A 19,921-nucleotide genomic window follows, 5' to 3' on the forward strand; every position below is an offset into this window, starting at 1 on the left:
GGAGAGGGAGAAGCATGCTTCCCGCGGAGCAGGGAGCCCGATGTGGGGCTCGATCCCAGGACCCTGGGATCATGACCTGAGCCGAAGGCAGACGCTTAACGACTGAGCCACCCAGGCGCCCCCCCAAAAAATATTCTTGAAATAGCTACATGTGTTGAATGCTACCATGGGCCTAACTCTGCGCTGAACACTTTCATTGCATTACCTCCTTCAGTCCTTGGAAAAACCCTTTGAGGAAAGCACTACCCCGATTTATGGATGGGAACACTGAGGTTTAGCAGGGTAAACGCAGCCAGAAGGTGGCAGAACCAGGACTGCAGTCCAGTTACACTCCTAACAGCAGAGAGTGGAGCTGCCTATTTCCCCATTCCCTTGTAAGCATAGACATATTAGCAGTCCTTATAAATATTTGCCAATTGAAGTGAAATGTCATTTACCTCCTGCTTCTTACGTGTCCATCTAGGATAGGATTGGACATCTGGTGTGTTTATTGTCTGTCTGCATTTATAGTTTTATAAATTGCCTATTTGCCTCCTCTGTCCCATTTTTACTAGATTGTTCATCCCTTTTTATTATTAATTTCTACATATTATAAATAGTAACCCTTTGTCATGTGTTGCAAGTCCTTTTTCTCCCAGTTTGTTTTGTTTAAGTTTCTGTTTTGTGTCTTTTGCCAAATAGAACTTTAAATTTCTTAAATTGCAAATCTGAGTCTTTTATGGTATTAGAGTATTGTTACCCTTATCCCATCCTAGGAGTATATATTTTTTCCTTATTTTTTCATAACTTCCTCTTTAACATTTACTTGAGATTATTTTGGTGTAAGGAGTGAGGTAAAGATATTTTCTAAAAGGCTAACTAGTTGTCTAAACACTATTTATTAATAATCTATCATTTACCACTGATTTGAGTCTTGTTCTCTCTAAGCAAAATTGATTTCTAGGTTTGGATTCTTCTTGAGGTGGTAGCATGCTGTTTTAGTCACTATAATTTTATGTTTTATCATGTAGAACAAGTCTTCCTTCCCTCATTAGAATTTTTGGACAGTTTTTAAATATTTATGGTGCCAAATTAACTCTGAAAAAGTTGTCAGGTTTAGTTTAAAGACCTCCTTTGGGGATGTTTATTGGGATTTTGTTGAATTTAGTTTAGAAAGAATTGACGACTTAGTAGTATTAATAAGTCTTTCTATTTAAGAAGTTCATTTTTATATATCTTTTCATATTCTTCAGTTGGGGTTTATAGTTTCCTTCATATAAGTCTTGCACTTCTGATAAATTATTCCTAGTTTGGGTTTTATAGCTTTATGAATGGGGATATACTTTTATTATATATTCTAAGCAGTTCTTTTGATGTATTAAAGACCTGTTGACTTTTAATGATTTACCATTGTCCATCTTACTGAACTCTGTTTTTAGTAAATTAGGCTAACTTCTCCTGAGTTTTCTAGTCATGTATTGAACATATCCAAATCATGGTATCTTTGCCTCCTTCCCCCTGCCCCTCGCATAGCTTTATCCTTTATTTTGTTTTCATCTCTAACAGCTTTGGCAAGTACTTTCAGAATAATAGTAAGCAATAGAGGTGGTAATTGGTCTTACTTGTTCTTAACTTTCATGGGATTTATTATTATTTTTTTAATTTACCATTTATCTTTTGACCTGTGAGCATAATGTTTTAGTCTTGTTGAGGAGATAATCTTTTACTCTTTTCAAAAAGTTTTTTATTGGATTACAAGTTAAACTTTATCAAGTGACTTTTAAACATATATCGAAATGATCATAGTTACTTTCTTTTACCTGTTAATAGAATAAAATATAATAGGTTTTCTAATAATATGCCCATTGTTGTGCTCAGGGTTATGGGATTAAGCCCTGCATCTGGCTCCGTGCTGGGTGTGGAGACTGCTTAGGATTTTCTCTCCCTCTCCCTCTGCCCCTCCCCCCCAAACAAGATAATGCTGAATAGTATAGAATTTCCTGGTTATCTGAGTGTCATTGCTACTGAGAAAAGTCCACATAAAATGAATTCTTCAAAATGAGGACTAAATTTTGTTAATATTTAAAAAGTGGGGGAAGGAGTTTGACAAAGCATTAAAATTATGAAAATCTGTATTGAATGCATTTTGTTGTTTCTCATAACCCTGAGATTGTGACCTGAGCCAAAATCCACTCAGACGCCTACCCGACTGAGCCACCCAGGTGACCTGATACTATTCAGCATTATCTTAAAAGAAAAACCGACTGTGAACAGGTGGCAGTTTTCCCAGGAGCACAATAATGGGCATATTCCAGGTTTTAAAATTTATTAGCAGATTATTCTTGCATTAGTTCTTAAATTTTCTTTGCATTGAAGTGATTAATTGCAAAGCATTATCGAAGAAGTAATCTTTATTTTATTAATCATAAGTCTCTGTATACCTTGGGAAAGTTCTAGTATAAATTATCTGGAAGACATAATTGACTGACTTTTGATAGTGCCCAGTTTTGATTCTTCAGACTAGGAGCCACGATTTTTAAAAATGTGAAGGTGGAAAAGGAACCTTGCATTATGTCCGGGTGAATTTCTACCCATTCCAGAGACAGTGTTGGGACTGATGCTTTTGGGTGGTGGTGTCACTGTGCTGCGGCCATTCCCTCCTTCTGTTTGTGAGGATGTCAGAACAAAAGGCAAATAATGAGAGATCTGTTTTACCCGCTAGTAGTTCTAGCCAGTCGATGGCCCTGAGGTCCCACCCAGGGGGACAGGAGCTAGAAGGCCAGGCTGATGTCCCCCCTACTGCAACATTAGAACCCCGGGGGACCCATGGTCTGTGCTGGGGAGACTGGTCCAAGATAGCCAGCTATAATCAGGCAGTGGGGAATCTCAGAGTTCACTTAGGTCCAACCCTCTCAAACTAAGTCCTAAGGTCACTAGGAAGCATGATGAGGTTCTGGGGTGTTTTGCATCTTAAAGAAAGAAGGAACAATTTGGAGAGTATTTGAGCTATGACACTTTCTCATACATTAGATACAGGTAGCTTCATTGCACGTTATTCTTCTTTCCTTTCTTTTGTTGTACAGCCACTCTCCAGAGAGACCGAATCTTCAAACATTTTACCAGGAAGCGCCAAAGGGCTATGCGAAGGCGAGTCCACCAGATCAATGGACACAAGTTTATGGCCACATACCTGAGGCAGCCCACCTACTGCTCTCACTGCAGGGAGTTTATCTGGTAAGAGGTTCCTTGGCCTTTCCCTTCCTTGGAGCTTCTTTCTATAATCAAGGCCTCCTCTGGTTGTATGTGGTTTCAGAAGGAAGCATAATTCTGAAGAGTTGTTTTAGGATCTGATTTTTGCCTTTTATTCTAATATGTTGACCCAGTAATTTGAATTCCCAATGAAAAACATCTGAACAATTTACGGATCCAAGGTTTACATGTTATTTCTTTTTCCAGTTATTTGGGGAAAGGTGCTAATGAATCGTGAACTGGCTATAAAGCACTAATTAGGGAGGCTAACCAATCAATAAATAGATAATCAATAAATTGAATAATCGGCCACTGAGTAAGAGAGAAAAAACAACAGTATTGCTTTAAAAAAGTATGACTCAAATGATGAGTTATAGAAATTAGTTGTTGTCATCTGAGATCCTTTACAGGCACTAATAGCTGAAACTAAAAACTAAATGATAAAAGTTTATTTTTGAGAACTGTCTCATGTTTCTGAATTTTTAAAAAGTCACACTCATTAAGGAAGTCACTAAGTATTTTTTTAATTGGGAAAAAAAAATTCCATGATTCTTATGCAGTAAATAGTAGAAGTAAATGCTATATAAGAAAAACTAACCTATTTGAAAACATGGCTCTATCAGAAGGGGATTCTTAGAGATCCTCCATGTGACAGAATTGTAAGTAGAAAATATATGTTGCTCCGAGGCAGTTAGATAAAGTAAAGGAATACTTTGGTAGTCTGTATATTCATATATATGGACTAAATCAGGGTAAACCAAGGTTAACAAAATTTAAGGGTAACTTAACAGATAGCATTTTTAAGATATTTTGATTATTAGGTCAGTTGGTGGTTTCAGTAGCTAAAAGACTTCTCATGTTTTGAAAATATGAATACGGAGAACAGGCTTAACACCAGTGTTTGCATGTGACATGCATTGTATGTTTTGACCTCTCAGATAGATAATGGTTTTCATCTATAAATGAATAGTTTGAATTATTTCAATAATTGGAGTTATGCTTTTTGAGAGGTCTTACAATGGAACTGGAACCTACTGTTTTGAGGGAACTATTGATACTACATTATATCTGGTCCTTAATACAATTTAAATTTGGACAGACATATTCTAGTTAAGCCATAAGTGTCAACATTGTAAACTTGTTTTGATTAAAGGATTTTTCTATCAAAAAAAAAAATTAGTTGTTGTAAGTAAAGTAAGCACACAGTAATCTTCAGCCTTATGGTATGTGGCCAAAGGTAAAACTTTCAGCAATTGCATACTATAATCCTTGGCATTTAGGAATTGAGATAATTAATAGTTGAGAACTTCTAGGTGAATCAGGGCAATATTTTACTATACATGTGACTGAAGCTGAAACCTCAGTGGCAAATCTATAATGTAAAATAAATTTAAGTTAATAGTTAGCTTCATTTACAGCCAACATTAAACACATTTATTTGGAAAGAGAAGAAGGAAATGCCCCCTCACCCACCCCAAACATGTACCCATACATACCCATGCATACCCATCTCTGAGGGAGAAAAGACAGTTTAGTATCTAAAGCATAAAAGGAAATCCTTGTTTTTATTGCAAACTTTAGTCATTTTGTTTAAGTCAAAAGCACTTGGCTCAGAGTAACTTTTTTTGAGTATTGATCAATGAGTTTGTATTTTTGTGTGTGTGTGTGTGTGATTACTTTGGTTTAAAAGTACCTGCTACCTTTTAGCAGTCAGAATCCAGGGTTAGTGTTTCTGGCATTTTAAATTAAGAATAGAGTCTTGTCTAAACCAAAGACCCTAAACTGGCTGTCAAGATGCTTATAAATATGCCATCACAACTCTAGTCTTCAGAAACAAGTTCCTGCTGAATTTTCTATTGAACAATTGAAAAGCTCTGGCATCTTTGAGCCCATTTTCCACCCTTGTGGTCATCGGTACTGTCTAGTCAGTTGCCATCCACCTCTCTCCTTGTGGTTTTCCTGACCTGAAAGGTCTGCTACTCTTTATTTCAAGTCACACCATTCTGCTTCCCTCCTCTATGTGACCTGCCTGCCCCTGTGGGCATTTGTGGTGACAACCTGTGACCTCAACCAACGTTCTCAATGGAAAGTTGTTTGATAATTTCACTAAATTTTTTCCACCAAGGAAACATTAACTCCCACTCAACCAGCCTTCACTTTCCCGCGCTCGTTCTCTCTCTCTCTCTCTCTCTCTCTCTCGCACACACACACACACACACACACACACACAGGCACACACACACACACAGACACAATATTAATGTATGTGTTACATATATATGGTTAACAGTATGGACTCTGGCATTCAATCTCATCACCAACTAGATGTGTGAACCTAAATAAATTATATAGTCCATCAGTGTCTCCTTATTTGTAAAATAAAGATAATTTTATTTTGCTTATATCATAAAGTTTTATGTAGAACTTAAAGTTCTAGGCACTATCCTAAGCGTTTTACATTATCACCTCTCTCTATCTTCAGGACAACCCTATGAAGTAGGTACTGTGGTCATTATTTCCCTCTATAGATGAAGAAACTATGGCTCAAAGGAATTAGAGATGTGCCCCAAATCATGCCCAGTCTGTGCTCTGAGCCTTCCTATTACGCGTGCTGCCTCATGTGACTTTTGTGAGGATTAGATGAGATGCTGTACGACAGCAGCTTGGCTCAGTGCCTGGCACATCCTCCGGGCTTAATAAAATGTGGCCTGTGTTAAATGAGAATGAGGATAATGTCATCATCGCTCAGAGAATATACTAGGGAGAGACCAAGATGATAGCTGTGGGCTTGACAGGCATCTTGTGGCTGTATTTCTGCCCTACCCCCTGGACTCCAGGGGTGATGGGGGCACAGGGAAGAGGGAGGGTGCCTCAGGCCAGGCAGCTGCGGTGGACTCATCTGTTTACTTCACTACCTGAGCATCTTTATGTGTATGTGAGTGAGAAGGCCAATGAAGGTGGTGGAGTGACCCTTCAGGCTGAGGCTCAGTCACATGACGAGATGAGGACCTGGGGTTTGCCACAGAGGGAGGTGGGTAGAATGAGAATCACCAGTACCCACCTGTGTATATCACTAGAGGATTCTGATCATCAGGTGACTTCCTCTATGTCTTGTGGTAACAAACAAGGGCTCAGAAATCACCTCATCTTTGCTTCTTCTCTGAAATTCTGTTTTTCATAAAGGTGCAGAGGATGGCATACATTTGTTTTCCTTAAGTACTATGATTATAGGAGCATTGTTGCTGAAATAGACTGATGATAACTTTTTCTCTATTGTCTTGAACAGGGGAGTATTTGGGAAACAAGGTTATCAATGTCAAGGTAAGAAAACATTTTAAAAACTATGTTTAATATTGTTCCCTAAGAAGACACAGGATACATTTCATTAATATTGTGATAAATAACTCTGCAAGTCAAATGAGACCCCTATAGAATTGCAACTTTTTAGTTGTGGTTTAAATTTTGGCTACATTTTAGACAGCGCAGAGGAGACACTTTTATTTCTAAAGCCGAGATACCTAATAAAGTTTAATTGTTTAAAGTTTTGTTTCTGCAATAACATGAAAATAGTGAAAGGTTACGCCATTGTGTGAGCAGTACCTATAAATCTTGAAGCTAAATTTTTGTCTTTTACAACCCCGTTGTTAATAGGGGTGAGAAATGGCACAGTGTTGTTTCTTAACCTGCATAGGGAATAGAAGCTATTATCTCAGTTGCTTTTTGATTTTCTAATTTAAAAAAAATGTGAGAAATGTTCAAAGTTAATCTGTTAATGATCTTGTAGTTATTATGCATTAAATTTATTTTGATTTTCACAGTTCTAAGATAAAACCAATTTACTAGTGTTCCAAATGGGAGGAGTGAAAGAAGGCTCTTACTCAGACTTAACTAGACTGGATTGGTTTGTCTTTTATTTGGGCCACCCTTGTTGTTGGTTTGAGCATCATCACACAGTTTATACATAGGGTACCTGTCTTCTTGATGTGCACTCTATAGATGATTGTAAAATAGCACTAACATGTCCTGGAGTGGTAGCCTCCATGTCAGTAAGCAAATCAAATCCTGCCTTCTCTTCTGGAGAAGGTGAGGTAGAACATTATTTCCCTTAGAATGGAATAGGACATACTCTTGGATATAATTTTCATTTTAACATGTATGAGCAATTCTACTGAGTTCTCAAATTTAGAAAAAGAATATATAATCAATATGACAACAATAATTGACTTTATGCTATTAATGTCAGCCCCAAATGAGAACATAGTTCACAGGTGAGAATTGATGTCACTTTTTAGCACCTGTCCAGCACAGGGACATGCCTTGTGGTCAACCCTGGTTCATCTTATGCATAGTGCCAGGATGTTTGATGGGCTGATTTTCAGTGGGCCACGTTTTGTTGAAAGAACAAGAAAGAACATTGGTCAGGGTATGTTCACATCTTGGTAAGGGACATAAAACCAAATACCCGGTTTGAGAAGGGTATATACCATGCCAACACTAATCAAAACCAAATAGACAAGGCAGACTTCAGAACAAAGATAATTATCAGGTCTAAGGAGAGGCATTATGTAATGATAAAGGGGTCAGTTTTTCAAGAAGACCTAATGATCCTTAACATGTAGGCACTTAACAACAGGGCATCAAAATACATGAGGCAAAAACTAATAGAACTGCAAGGATATACAGACAAATCCACTGTTACAGTTGGAGACTTCAATATCTCAGTAACTGATAGGTCCAGCAGGCAGAAAATCTGTAAGGATATCCACAATTTGATCAAATTGACATTTATAGGCTACTCCACTTAACCATAGCAGGATGTACATCCTTCTCAAGCTCACAAGGAATATTTATCAAGATAGACCACATTCTGGCATGTGAAATAAGCCTTAACAAATTTAAAAGAATAGAAGTCATAAAAAATAATAGAAATCATAAAAAGTATCTTTTCAGACCACAGTGGAATTAAACTACATATGAATAACAGAAAGATAGCTGGAAAGCCCCCTAAATATTTAGAGATTAAACAACACATTTGAAATAACACATGGGTAAAAGAAGATTCAAGAGAAAATAATAAATATTTCAGACCAAATGAAAATGAAAATACATCTTATCAAAATTTGTGGGATTCAGCAAAGGCAGTACTCACAGGAAAATTTATAGCATTAAATGCATATATTAGAAAAGAAGGATCTAAAATCAGTAATCTCAGTTTTCATCTTTAAGGAAACTTGAAAAAGGAGAGAAGCTTAAAGGGAGCAGAAGAAAAGAAATAAAATTAAAGCACAAATCAGTAAAATTGAAATTAGGAAAACAACAGAGAAAATCTACCAAATAAAAAGCTGGTTCTTTAAAAAGATCAATAAAATTGATAAAGCTCTAGCCAAGCAAATGAAAAAAATAAGCAAACCTCAGATGCTTCAGAATATAAGGTTTTTCTGTGTGAGGGATGGTTTTGAGTTTCCCTCATATAAAAAGACATTCTCTGGGACCTTTCAATTTGGTTCTCCTTCAAAATCAGTCTGATGAAAGCTAGATTTGTTTTAAAATATATTACTATTTGCTAACACGTCATTCGCGTTTATGTAGTTAATCCTAAAAACCTCCACGTGTCTTGAAAGATCTTAAAAATAACATATACTTTCATACTGCTTCCTTATACTTGTTCACCTTTTAATGGTAAACTGGACTCTGTCTGCACTATGTCAGTTATCCAGATGAAAATGGGAGAAAAATGTTATTTGGAAGTTCTAAGTATTCAAACAATTGATTGAATCATTCTGCAAATATTTAATGAGTGCCTATCTTGTTCAAGGCATCATGCTGCCTGGGAATTCTGAGGGCATTAGAGGTTACTGTGGAAGGTTTGAAATGCAGGGGCAGGGGCAGGCTAAGAGTTGTAAGAGATCTGAGGAGAGAGAGATGGTTTAATCTAGAAGGGGAGCCAGGGGTAGTATATTTTCATGGAAGAGACATTTCTCAAGTTGTGTCTTATTATAAACTTAAGATGTAGTTAGGCGATAGGCAACGAGGATCTCCTAGGGATTGAGCAAGACATGGTCAGTGTGCAGGCGAGGGTGAAGGCTTGCTCCAGGAAGAGCAACCAGTCTAGTTTTTATTGGGACAAAGAGCTCCCCTCGAAGAAAGGTAACAGGTAAGCTGGGGGTAGCTTCTGGAGGGCCTGAAACCTGGCTGGGAAATTTGAACTTGACTCATCGGCAGTGAGATGCCATTGAAGGTTTAGATTGTGGGGCAAGGTGCCCAGAATTACACCAAGAGAGGAGGATTCTTATGCAGGTGGGTGCAGGCAGGGGGAAAGCCAGGAAGGATGAAGTGGGCTCAAGACTTGAGTGCGAATAGTTTGGGTGTGAGCAAAGGCATGAGTCTAGGGTGATGGTAATGACCATGGGAAGGATGGGTGCATTGGATGCCATCGTGTGGGCCAGACACCCAAATCAAGTCACCTTGGCATGGAGCAGCCCTTGTTGACTCCACTAGAACTGGCAGACCGTGAGCCTCCGAGGAATGTATAATCATGCATTTGATTCCCTAGTGTGCACCTGTGTCGTCCATAAACGCTGCCATCATCTGATTGTTACAGCCTGCACTTGCCAGAACAATATTAACAAAATGGATTCAAAGGTAAGAAGGTAGAAGTTTGCTAATTAAGTGCCGGCACAAGCTCATGTGTGCACTTCTCTCTCTCTCTCTCTCTTTTCTTGCTCCATCCCCTTTCCACCTCCCTTCTGCACTCCTTGAAGTGAATGGTGGTATCAGAATTGAATTTTTTCTCCTTTTTATAGTATGCTGTTTTTATTTCTATATTTGTGTAGCATGAGCTGTCCTTGAGTTGATCCCATGAATGATCAGCTGGTTACAAGCTCTCAGGATCAGTTTTTCTAATTTGGAGAGAGTTTTGAAGGACTGAAAAGGTCCCTGAATTTGGCATTGAATGACTAGGATTTGAATGCAGAATCCAGCCTCTGCTAGCTAGCTTCTCTGTCAGCCTCAGTCTTTTTTTTTTTTCAGCCTCAATCTTTTTTTTTATTTCTATTTTTATTTTTTTAAAATTTTTTATTGTTATGTTAATCACCATACATTACATCATTAGTTTTAGATGTAGTGTTCCATGATTCATTGTTTGTGCATAACACCCAGTGCTCCATGCAGAACGTGCCCTCCTCAATACCCATCACCAGGCTAACCCCTCCTCCCAACCCCCTCCCCTCTAGAACCCTCAGTTTGTTTTTCAGAGTCCATCGTCTCTCATGGTTCGTCTCCCCCTCTGATTTCCGCCCCCTTCATTCTTCCCCTCCTGCTATCTTCTTTTTTTTTTTTTTCTTAACATATATTGCATTATTTGTTTCAGAGGTACAGATCTGAGATTCAACAGTGTTGCACAATTCACAGCGCTTACCAGAGCACATACCCTCCCCAGTGTCTATCACCCAGTCACCCCATCCCTCCCACCCCACCCCCCACTCCAGCAACCCTCAGTTTGTTTCCTGAGATTAAGAATTCCTCATATCAGTGAGGTCATATGATACATGTCTTTTTCTGTTTGACTTATTTCAGTCAGCATAATACCCTCCAGTTCCATCCACGTCATTGCAAATGGCAAGATCTCATTCCTTTTGATGGCTGCATAATATTCCATTGTATATATATACCACATCTTCTTTATCCATTCATCTGTTGATGGACATCTTGGCTCTTTCCACAGTTTGGCTATTGTGGACATTTTTCAGCCTCAATCTTAAAATGGGATTCATATTTCCCTCACGTGCTTTTTTGTGAGGCTTCCACAAGATAGAATTGATGTGTCAAGTATTTGTTAACTGTAAATTGTGCTTCCTCAATAAGGTGACTATTAGCCTTCTCCAGTGTCTTCCAAAATTTCCAGGAGGATGCACTTCTGTGTATAAATGCTTGACTCTCATCCTCGTCACGGGCACTGCATTCAGCTGGGGTGGGCACATTCTACATTGTGGAGATAGAAAGCAGCTGGAATATTGCTGACAATGAGCCACAGGTTTACAGATGCATCGGGGAGTCTGACTTTGAGCTCAGCAATTGCTTATTGTACACATACAGGATTGCTAAAGAGTACTTGCAGAGGCACGAGCCACAGCTTTTATGAGAAAGAGACCAGCAGAGTTCCAAGAGGAGTCATAATTAGCCCACTCCTTGTCCCGTGTGGATCTGTTGTCACCTCAAATGGTGACAGAGACTGTAGTGCATATGCCTACTCTAATTATTTGTTGGAAACAGTTTGTGAGATGAAAGCAGGACCCGTGCCCTCAGACTGTAAAATGCAAATGGCAGGCACAGCCCGGGAGGGCTGAGTAAGCTGCTAGGATGTCACTTTGGAGTGAATTCCTTCTGTGGTTCCGTGCTCGCTGGGTGCCACCTTCTCCCCCAGGCCCCCACCAGCACGATATCTGGAAAAACCTATGCTAACAGCAAGTGTATATGGTCTATAAGAGACCTGTTTAATCCTGCAGTTAAAAGGGTTTAGGAAATAGACATGGGCATGAGGGAGTTGGCAGGGAGAGAAATACAGCCTGAATATAAACGATGATAAAAAAGGTTTTCATTCCTATTTATCTCCCAAAATGGTGAACGATCTAATGCCCACTACACCCTTTCTTTTTAGTCTTGTTGATTAGAAAATGTGCTCAGCCTGGTAAGGAAAGCCTGAGTACAGTGAAATAATCTCCCCAGCTCAGATGTCATGGTAACACATTGTGTTTGGGGGGCCCCTGTTACAGTTTCTACAAAAGATGCTGGCACGGCATCCTAGGTCTTGTCCTTCTGCTTCCTTTTTTTATAGATTGCTGAACAGAGGTTCGGAATCAACATCCCGCACAAGTTCAGCATCCACAACTACAAAGTGCCAACCTTCTGCGATCACTGTGGCTCGCTGCTCTGGGGCATCATGCGACAAGGACTTCAGTGTAAAAGTGAGATGCTGGGGTGCTGGGTACCCACTTCATGAGAACACCGCACTGCAAGCTTTCGGAGTTCTGTAGGCTCAGCTTCTGACCCAGGACCGATGGTTATAGGCACTTTGTAAATTAGATCTTCGTAGTTCTAGGTGCATGTGTCCCTCGTCAGGCATGTAAGAAGAGCCACATCTGGTTCAAAGATTTCCTAACTGTAGATCCAGTCAGTTGTTAAATTCAGTGATCTATCTGGCTAGCTGTCAGCTGCTTAGTGCTGAGGGCCTGCTAGTTGCTGTGTATTTTCATAGGTATTTGAAAGAGGGAAAAATGGGATCTTGGTCAGAAATGGAAGGTGGTAGGAGGTGAGGTGGCCAAGAGAGAGGCTTTGGTTATGAGTAAGAACTGGCAGGAGAGTAGGTCTAGTGACCTCGCCAGAAATAAGCAGGAAGGAGTCAAAGCTCAACGAGAGCTGCCCTGGGTCTTCTCAAAGAGATCGCTAGAGATTGGAGAGGTAGGTGGGGTGAAGGATGTTTCACCTTTGGCCATGGACTTGCACGTCACTCACTGTGCCCAGGGCAGCCTGAGTTTGGAGCTTTTGCCTTAGCAGAGGGTCTGAGAGTAAGGGGTGATTCCCGTCCTGTTAGGAGCTAGAGAGTTGCTGAGTCTTCTCCCATGGGGTGTTGCTGTAACAATCCGGCTGTCTTGGGGCACAGTTCCCTGCAGAAATACACACGAATTTCAGCCTGAAGCTTTAGATAAATCCTGAGTCACTGGGGGAGGTGGAGTTGATGTCCATGCAGCTGGACAATGTCCATCAACTACCTGCCCTTAACAAGCCTGCTTCTGCCGACAGAAAGGGACTAGCCACTTGTCTTTAGGAAGGGCAAACTCTTTCATCTCTCGAGAACATCATTTCCTAATTCCTTTTTCCTAGATACATGGAGTAATTCTTTTTCAACCCAAACAGCAACCAGCTCGTGTGTGGCTTTGGTTCAGGCACCGCTTGACCTTCCGCTGGATGGTCTCCCCTGGGCGTGGGTTGCACCGCAGAGGCCACTTTCTGCCTTTGTATAGTTGTTGCCAACATGCAGAGCCGTGCATGGGGCTCCCCCACGTTGTTCTTGTCCCTCGTGGCCTGGGGGGTCGCACACAGACAGTGATCCATCTGTACTTTTTGCTTTGTTTTGTCACTGGTACTTCAGCAAGGGCACTGCGGGCTTGTGTGTCTCTGTACCCATCTTCCTGAGGGAGGGGGTTTCCCGTGAGGAGCTACTGAAGCTTCAGCCTCAGGGTCCCTCCCTTGCAAGGGCACCTTCCAGAGCTCTCCTCTGGATTGGATATTCTTTTTCTTAAAGAGGGCACCCTAAATCACATACGTTCAGACCCCTCCCACCCCCCAAACCTGGATCCGGGCATGCTTCCAGAGGTGGGTTGACGCTCCAGATACAGGAATTTGTTGCCTTCTATTTCATTTCTGCCTCCCATCAGCAGGGCCCATGTTAAGAAACTGCGTCAGAACTTCCTGCTGATTAAACCCTGGGTCCCTTCATCATCCCAAGTCCATTTCCTATGCACCAGGAATGTAGCTTGCTTCTCTCTCCTCTTCCAACTGCCATTTACTTTGACCTTTAAAGAAAAAAAACCTCGCTTTTCTCCCCCATGAAGTAGTTCAAACCACAGGCTACAAGCACTGAGACCCACAGCCCCACAGGATGCTGTGCCCTGGGCTGGGAGGGCTCCCCAACCACAACAATACTCAGAAAGCAAGCTTCACTTAGAGGTTTTTCTCTCAGAAACACCATCTCCATCCTGTTTGAACAGCGATTTCTATGTGGCATTTAGATGGCTACCTTTTCTTGAGTGATACAAGGAAAAGCATACAGTCAGTTGACTCGCTTCCTTGTTAGTTAATTGACTGAAATGTCGCCGTGATGAACATTTTGATTTCTATATTGAATCACGCTGTTAAGTCTGCAATGACTATTACACATGATTTAGGTGAATGCCTTTCATCAAGTCAACAGGGAAGAAAGTGGATTTGAAATGTATTATTCGTCAGTATGCCAGGCTCCGTGCTGCTACTGCAAAAAGCAGTGATGAGACAAACGTCAGGGTTTGCTTTGAGTGCATCCAAGCCTGGATCATTCCCCTGTCATAGTCTTTCAGGTGATTAAAGCTCTTTTTTGCAGCATATGTTGACTTGGCTCCTTCCTGAACATGGACTCCCTTCTCTTCCCCCCTCCAGTCTGTAAGATGAACGTGCACATCCGATGTCAGGCAAATGTAGCCCCGAACTGTGGGGTCAACGCGGTGGAGCTCGCCAAGACCCTGGCTGGGATGGGCCTCCAGCCCGGAAATATTTCTCCAACCTCGGTGAGACTTGGCTTTCTTTGACGTATTGTAATTTAGAAGTTGTTCAGATGGGGGTGAGTCCGAATGAGTGCCTGCAGCATAAGCAAACTCCTCCTCTCAGCAAACACAATAAACGGATTTATTGTATTTTTTTTAAGACCATTTTGTTCCACAAAAAAGATTCTTTATACAATTATATGACAAGAAATAACAAGCATGCAGATGTAGCAGGAAGTAGAAGAGGGATTTTTTTTTTTTTTTTTAATCAGCTTCCTGTCAGTGTGGTGTGGTGAAGCTCTGGATTCCAGGGCCCTGGGTTACCCAGCAGCTGAGGTGACGAGCAGCTACGGGCCTCAGCTCCCTCCTCTCTAACGGGGTTGAACGTGAGGATCTCTGAGATTCTCCCCAGCTCTGGAGTCTCACTGTTCTGCAGTTTTTGTTTATGGATTGTGAATTTATCTCTCAAGTTCAGCGACAAACAGGAGTTCCTTCCTCTCGGCTCCTGGGAGTGGGTGGAGTTGTCCTTTGCTTTGGGCGTGTTTTGTCTCGCAGCCTCCCCGAGTGACCTCCACTCACTGTTGACCGTTAGAGCCTCGACCACTTCCCAGGCCCACGTCCTATTGCTGCCTTCCAGGCTGGGAAAGAGCCAGGGCTCCTGTTGTGGCTTCTGAAAGGTGTAGCTTCATATCCGGCTTAGGAAAATACTAGACTTAACTGTTAAATATCTCTGGGTACTTAGGGAAGCGCAATCACTGTCAAGTTCTTGGTCATCCAGAAAATGTCCGTACTCACCACCCCATTTCCTTATTACTGGCTGATTAGGGATTTGGACTGAAATTGTATTCCCTTATTTCAGGGAAGCATCAGCAAAGTCTAATGTCTAAGCATGGACAGAAAGGCAGGATGCTGATACCAGGAGGGGGATTTCTAGTGCGTGGGACGGCTGCTCCCAAAGGGCACGGATTAAGGATTTCAGCCTGTACCAGGGCTCCTAAAATGTCATGGGAATAAGATAGACCATGTGGCACAAGCTCTAGAATGGGCAATGCCACTTGTCATTTGTCACTTGAGCCAACGATCTTTAATGTTATGATATTTAAAAATGGAAAAGCCAAAATTACCTGTCATTTGACAGCACAACATGAAACAGAATCTTGAGTCTAGCAAAAGAGAAGAATGGGTTACAAAAAAAAAAAAAAAAAAAAAAAGATTGAGAAATACTGGCTTAAAGTTTTCTAGCCCAACCAGGGGAAGTATTTAAGTGGAGGAAGTGAGATTCAAGCTAGTAAAGTTTTTCTATCTTTGAAATATTTATGATCGGATATCTGGAGGGAGAAACTACTAAAAACAACTGGATTTTTTAAGGTGATCCATTTTATATCTGTAATCACTGTTTTATTGGGTTGAGTAAGTCAAAGCCTTGTAGGTTCAAGCAATTGCACAGTTGTTGTTTGTTTGAAAACATTACTTAGAAGTTGTTCCAGATAAGCTGGGGTTTTTCAGCTAAATAGGTCAAGAACTTCAGAATGTTGGACTTTTGATCTGTTGCCTAGGGGTAGCTCGTCTTATAAATGTCCCAAGGTGGACATCTGCAAGTCATCTTGCCGTCAGGGAGCTCCCTCGCTGTGGCTGGGCTTGGACCAGTGAGCTGCAGTTACCCACGGAGGAGGCCGTGCCTCCTTCCAGTTCAGTGTGTGAGGCTGGAGCTCTCATTGTGCTGGTGGTCAGCTTCCCTAGAGGTTCAGCTGACTGTGTATCCAGAGTCTTCAAGATTTACATTTTGGCCCAAAAGATTGCATTTCCAGAAAGTTAGAGTAAGAAAATAGATGATGCTCATGATCATGATGACGACAGCAGCTCAGTTCATGTGTATTGAATGTGCCAGGCACCAATCTAAGTGCTTTATGTGCTTTCATTCATTCCTCATAATCACTTGTGTGTCAGGTGCTATCCCATCCTCTTTGTTAGAAGAAACTGAGGCACAGAGACGATGGGTAGGTAACTTACCCAGAGTTACAGGATTAGGTTACCGAGCTGTGATTTGAACCCAGGCAGCTTGCTTGAGAGCCTAGATTCTTAATCACCCTGCTTTGAAGATTAGCATGCAAGGATGTTCATGATGCTGTTATTTAAACTGGCAGAAGATGGGAGATAACCTGTTTCCAATAAGCAGGGGAATTAATGAATAAACTGTGGTATACCCATGAAACAGAATATTGGACAGCCCTTAACACTCATGTTCTTGAAGGATATGGAAAATACACATGACAAAGTGTTAAATAAAAATGTGTGTTATGAAACCACAATTTTATTATATTTTTAAAAATTAATCAACTGTAAAGATAGATATGTGTGTATGTGTAATGGCTTTTATTTTTTATGTTTTGAGGGGGACCTCATAAGATTGGAAGTATTTAAAATTTTATCCTCCATACATTTGTTCATTATTCTAATTTTTATATTAATTTTTATTTCTCTTATATAATTTTAAATATTGTGTAATAAATATTGCTTCGTTCGTTCACATCCTGGTATGGATCCTTTGAGCAAATGTGAAAACCGCTCTTTGAACGAAGTGGACACCAGGTGGCGCTCTTGGAAACTGACCATCCTGTGGAAAGCCACCGCAAGCCACTGGAGGGACCAGACTAAGGCGTTAGTGTTTTATACATTTCCATTTGAGTTAAAACTGAAACTCTCGGTGGCTTGGATATATTTTAAAATGATTCTTTTCCAAATACAGTAAGCACAGATCAGGAGCTGGTACTGTGTAGTTTTGAATGGCAGAACTTGATCACATGTCCAGCTGAATTGATCTTTCCCCATCTGTTGTGTTGAGAGTTGAGGCAGCTAATAAGGTCTTCTCCATCCATAAATGCTTCATGCCCACGCTGTGACTTCTGACTCCCTGTTTTCCTACTCTTCTTTGCAGAAGCTCGTTTCCAGGTCAACTCTAAGACGACAGGGAAGGGAAAACACCAAAGAAGGAAATGGGATCGGGGTTGATTCTTCCAGCCGACTTGGTATCAACAACTTTGAGTTCATCCGAGTGTTAGGGAAGGGGAGCTTCGGGAAGGTGAGTCCTGGCTTCTGAGGTGTCTGGGTTAAAGTAAGCATGCTACATGTATGTTGTTTGAGTGTGCATGTATGTATTCATGCTCATACTTTCCAAGTGCCGGGCCCATTCTGCCTCATGTGTTCCCACACCCTAAGAATCTCAAGAGTTCTCACGCCTGTGCTTCCTTCTCCTGCTTTGCCACAGGTGATGCTTGCGAGAATAAAAGAAACAGGAGACCTTTACGCCGTGAAGGTGCTGAAGAAGGACGTGATCTTGCAGGATGACGATGTGGAATGCACAATGACGGAAAAAAGGATCCTGTCCTTGGCTCGCAATCACCCCTTCCTCACACAGTTGTTCTGCTGCTTTCAAACACCTGTAAGTAGGACTCAAATTCACCCTCAATGGCCTCCTTTCTTAAAGAGATGCGACAATAGGATGTTGAAGATTTCATAAAGAAGTGCATCAGACTTTTGAGGGATGAACTCTCACTGTAGGGCCGAATGGAGGTACCAGTAACTTCTGATGACCTCTGGGAGAAAGTTGAAATCAGTGAACTAACTGCTACTGTCATGCTCTCCTAGAGAAGGATCATCTTGAGGGTTGAAAAGGTCTTTGTACATAAGTCTTCTCTAACAGTGTGAAGGTTACAGAAGTCTAAGAACAGAGTAAATGTCATGGGCTGCTTATCTTGGTGACTTTGACCTTGGCTCTACCCCTAAGTGCTGAGCTAGTTATGACCTGGACATGAAAGTTCAGATCAGGGTAGGTCCAGAGAGAGAAACTTAATTTGTCAAGTCTCAAGGCATTGCTCCTTGCCTCAATCAGGGACCCTTTGTTTGATTTCTGTGAACTGATCCTGGGATTCAAGTCTGTCTACTCTATCATGGTGTGCAATTAGGAATACTTTTGGCTGCACTTAACAGAATACCCGACCAAGAGCCACGTGATAAACGGAAAGGATGAGTTTAGCTCATTAGTACAACCCCTTTTTTCTTGAAGTCTGGCAGTGACAATGTTAGGGTTGGGTTAGTTGCTCAGTGACATGGGGCATCTTTTCCCCATGGGGTCTCAAGTTATTTGCCACAGTCCTCAACATCACACCTCGTGTGATGGCATCCGAAGCAGGAAGCCCAAGGACAGAGGCACAAGGGCTTTGTGGGCCGCTCTCCTTTTATCAAAGAGACAAGGAATCTTTCTAGAGTTGAGTCACCTGCTCACCCTTAGCTGCACAGGATGCTGGAAAAGCAAATATCTAGCCAAGATAAGCAGGTTTACCCTGATTGGCTTCCACCAACCTTGACTCATCCCCTGGGGCACGGCACTCTGCTGTCTCTTTAGCATTGGACTTGGAACTTGGCTTCTGTCCTCAACAAAGAGGAAAGATGACTCCTGAGAGGGCACCCAGAGGGTCTGCCACAGATATTTCAGAACCTTCTTGAAGTCAAAAGGCATTTTGAGAAAGAGAACCTGGGACACGCTCCTTGTCTCTGCTTCCGTCAGGGCGGTGGAAAGTGTGGTGGGGGCAGAATAGGGACATCCCAGCTGTAGGATGGATCCTGCAGCGCATTTCTAGGGAAAGTGACAGCTAAGCTCGGACCAGAAGGGTGAGTTAGAATGCTGAGGCAAAGAGAATGAAGGTGAACATGCTGTGCAGGGGAACAGCACCTGCACAGGTGTAGTGGTTAGTGAGAGCGAGAGGTGTGAATACCGCTCAGCACGCTTGAAATATGGGGGTTGGGGAGGGGCATAGAGAGAATGGTTGGGGCAGAGGTGACCTGGGCCCTGCCTGAAAGGGTCTTACAGGCTCTGTTAAGGACCTTAGATTTTAGTCCTAAGAACAAATGGAAGAAATTTAAGCAGAGGAATGACATATCAGATTGTATTTTTTAACTATAAAAAAAGCTAACTTTCTGCAGTGGGTAATAGGAGCATCCTCCAAATAGCCATATCCTTTCTCTGAAAGAAACAACTATTACTAATTTCCTGTGTTGCCTTTCAAAGAGTTTTTTGCACATGAAAGTATACACCCACAACACATAGTATCTATGGTGTTTTTGTTTTTGTTTTCAAACACAGGTGGTAGCATACTCTGCCCACTATTCTACACCTTATTCTTTTAATGTAACAATATATCTTGGAGATTGTGTCATATTTGTACATATCTAGCTGCCTCATTTTAAAAAATAGATGCATAGTATTCTATTTTAAGACCATGGCACAATTTATTTAACTTGTTTCCTATTGTTATGTTTTTAGGTTGTACCTAGTCTTTTATTCCAGTCAATGTTGCATTGAGTCCCCTTGTACGTTTACCTTTACATATTGTTCTATTATT

At 41.2% G+C, this 19,921-nt stretch overlaps 1 protein-coding gene across 2 annotated transcripts in view; it reads left to right on the forward strand.

Moving 5' to 3' along the window:
- Positions 1-19,921, forward strand: part of PRKCH (protein kinase C eta) — a 219,108-nt gene that overhangs the window by 110,338 nt on the left and 88,849 nt on the right. For both annotated transcript variants that reach the window (XM_032405248.1, XM_032405249.1), the window contains exons 3-9: positions 3,063-3,213; positions 6,515-6,549; positions 9,782-9,870; positions 12,062-12,191; positions 14,419-14,546; positions 17,458-17,601; positions 17,788-17,961. In XM_032405248.1, the coding sequence (XP_032261139.1) occupies positions 3,063-3,213; positions 6,515-6,549; positions 9,782-9,870; positions 12,062-12,191; positions 14,419-14,546; positions 17,458-17,601; positions 17,788-17,961 (851 nt within the window). The remainder of the gene's footprint in view (positions 1-3,062; positions 3,214-6,514; positions 6,550-9,781; positions 9,871-12,061; positions 12,192-14,418; positions 14,547-17,457; positions 17,602-17,787; positions 17,962-19,921) is intronic.

The sequence above is a fragment of the Phoca vitulina genome, unplaced genomic scaffold (assembly GCF_004348235.1).
Source record: "Phoca vitulina isolate PV1807 unplaced genomic scaffold, GSC_HSeal_1.0 scaffold7, whole genome shotgun sequence".
Taxonomy (NCBI): Eukaryota; Metazoa; Chordata; class Mammalia; order Carnivora; family Phocidae; genus Phoca; species Phoca vitulina.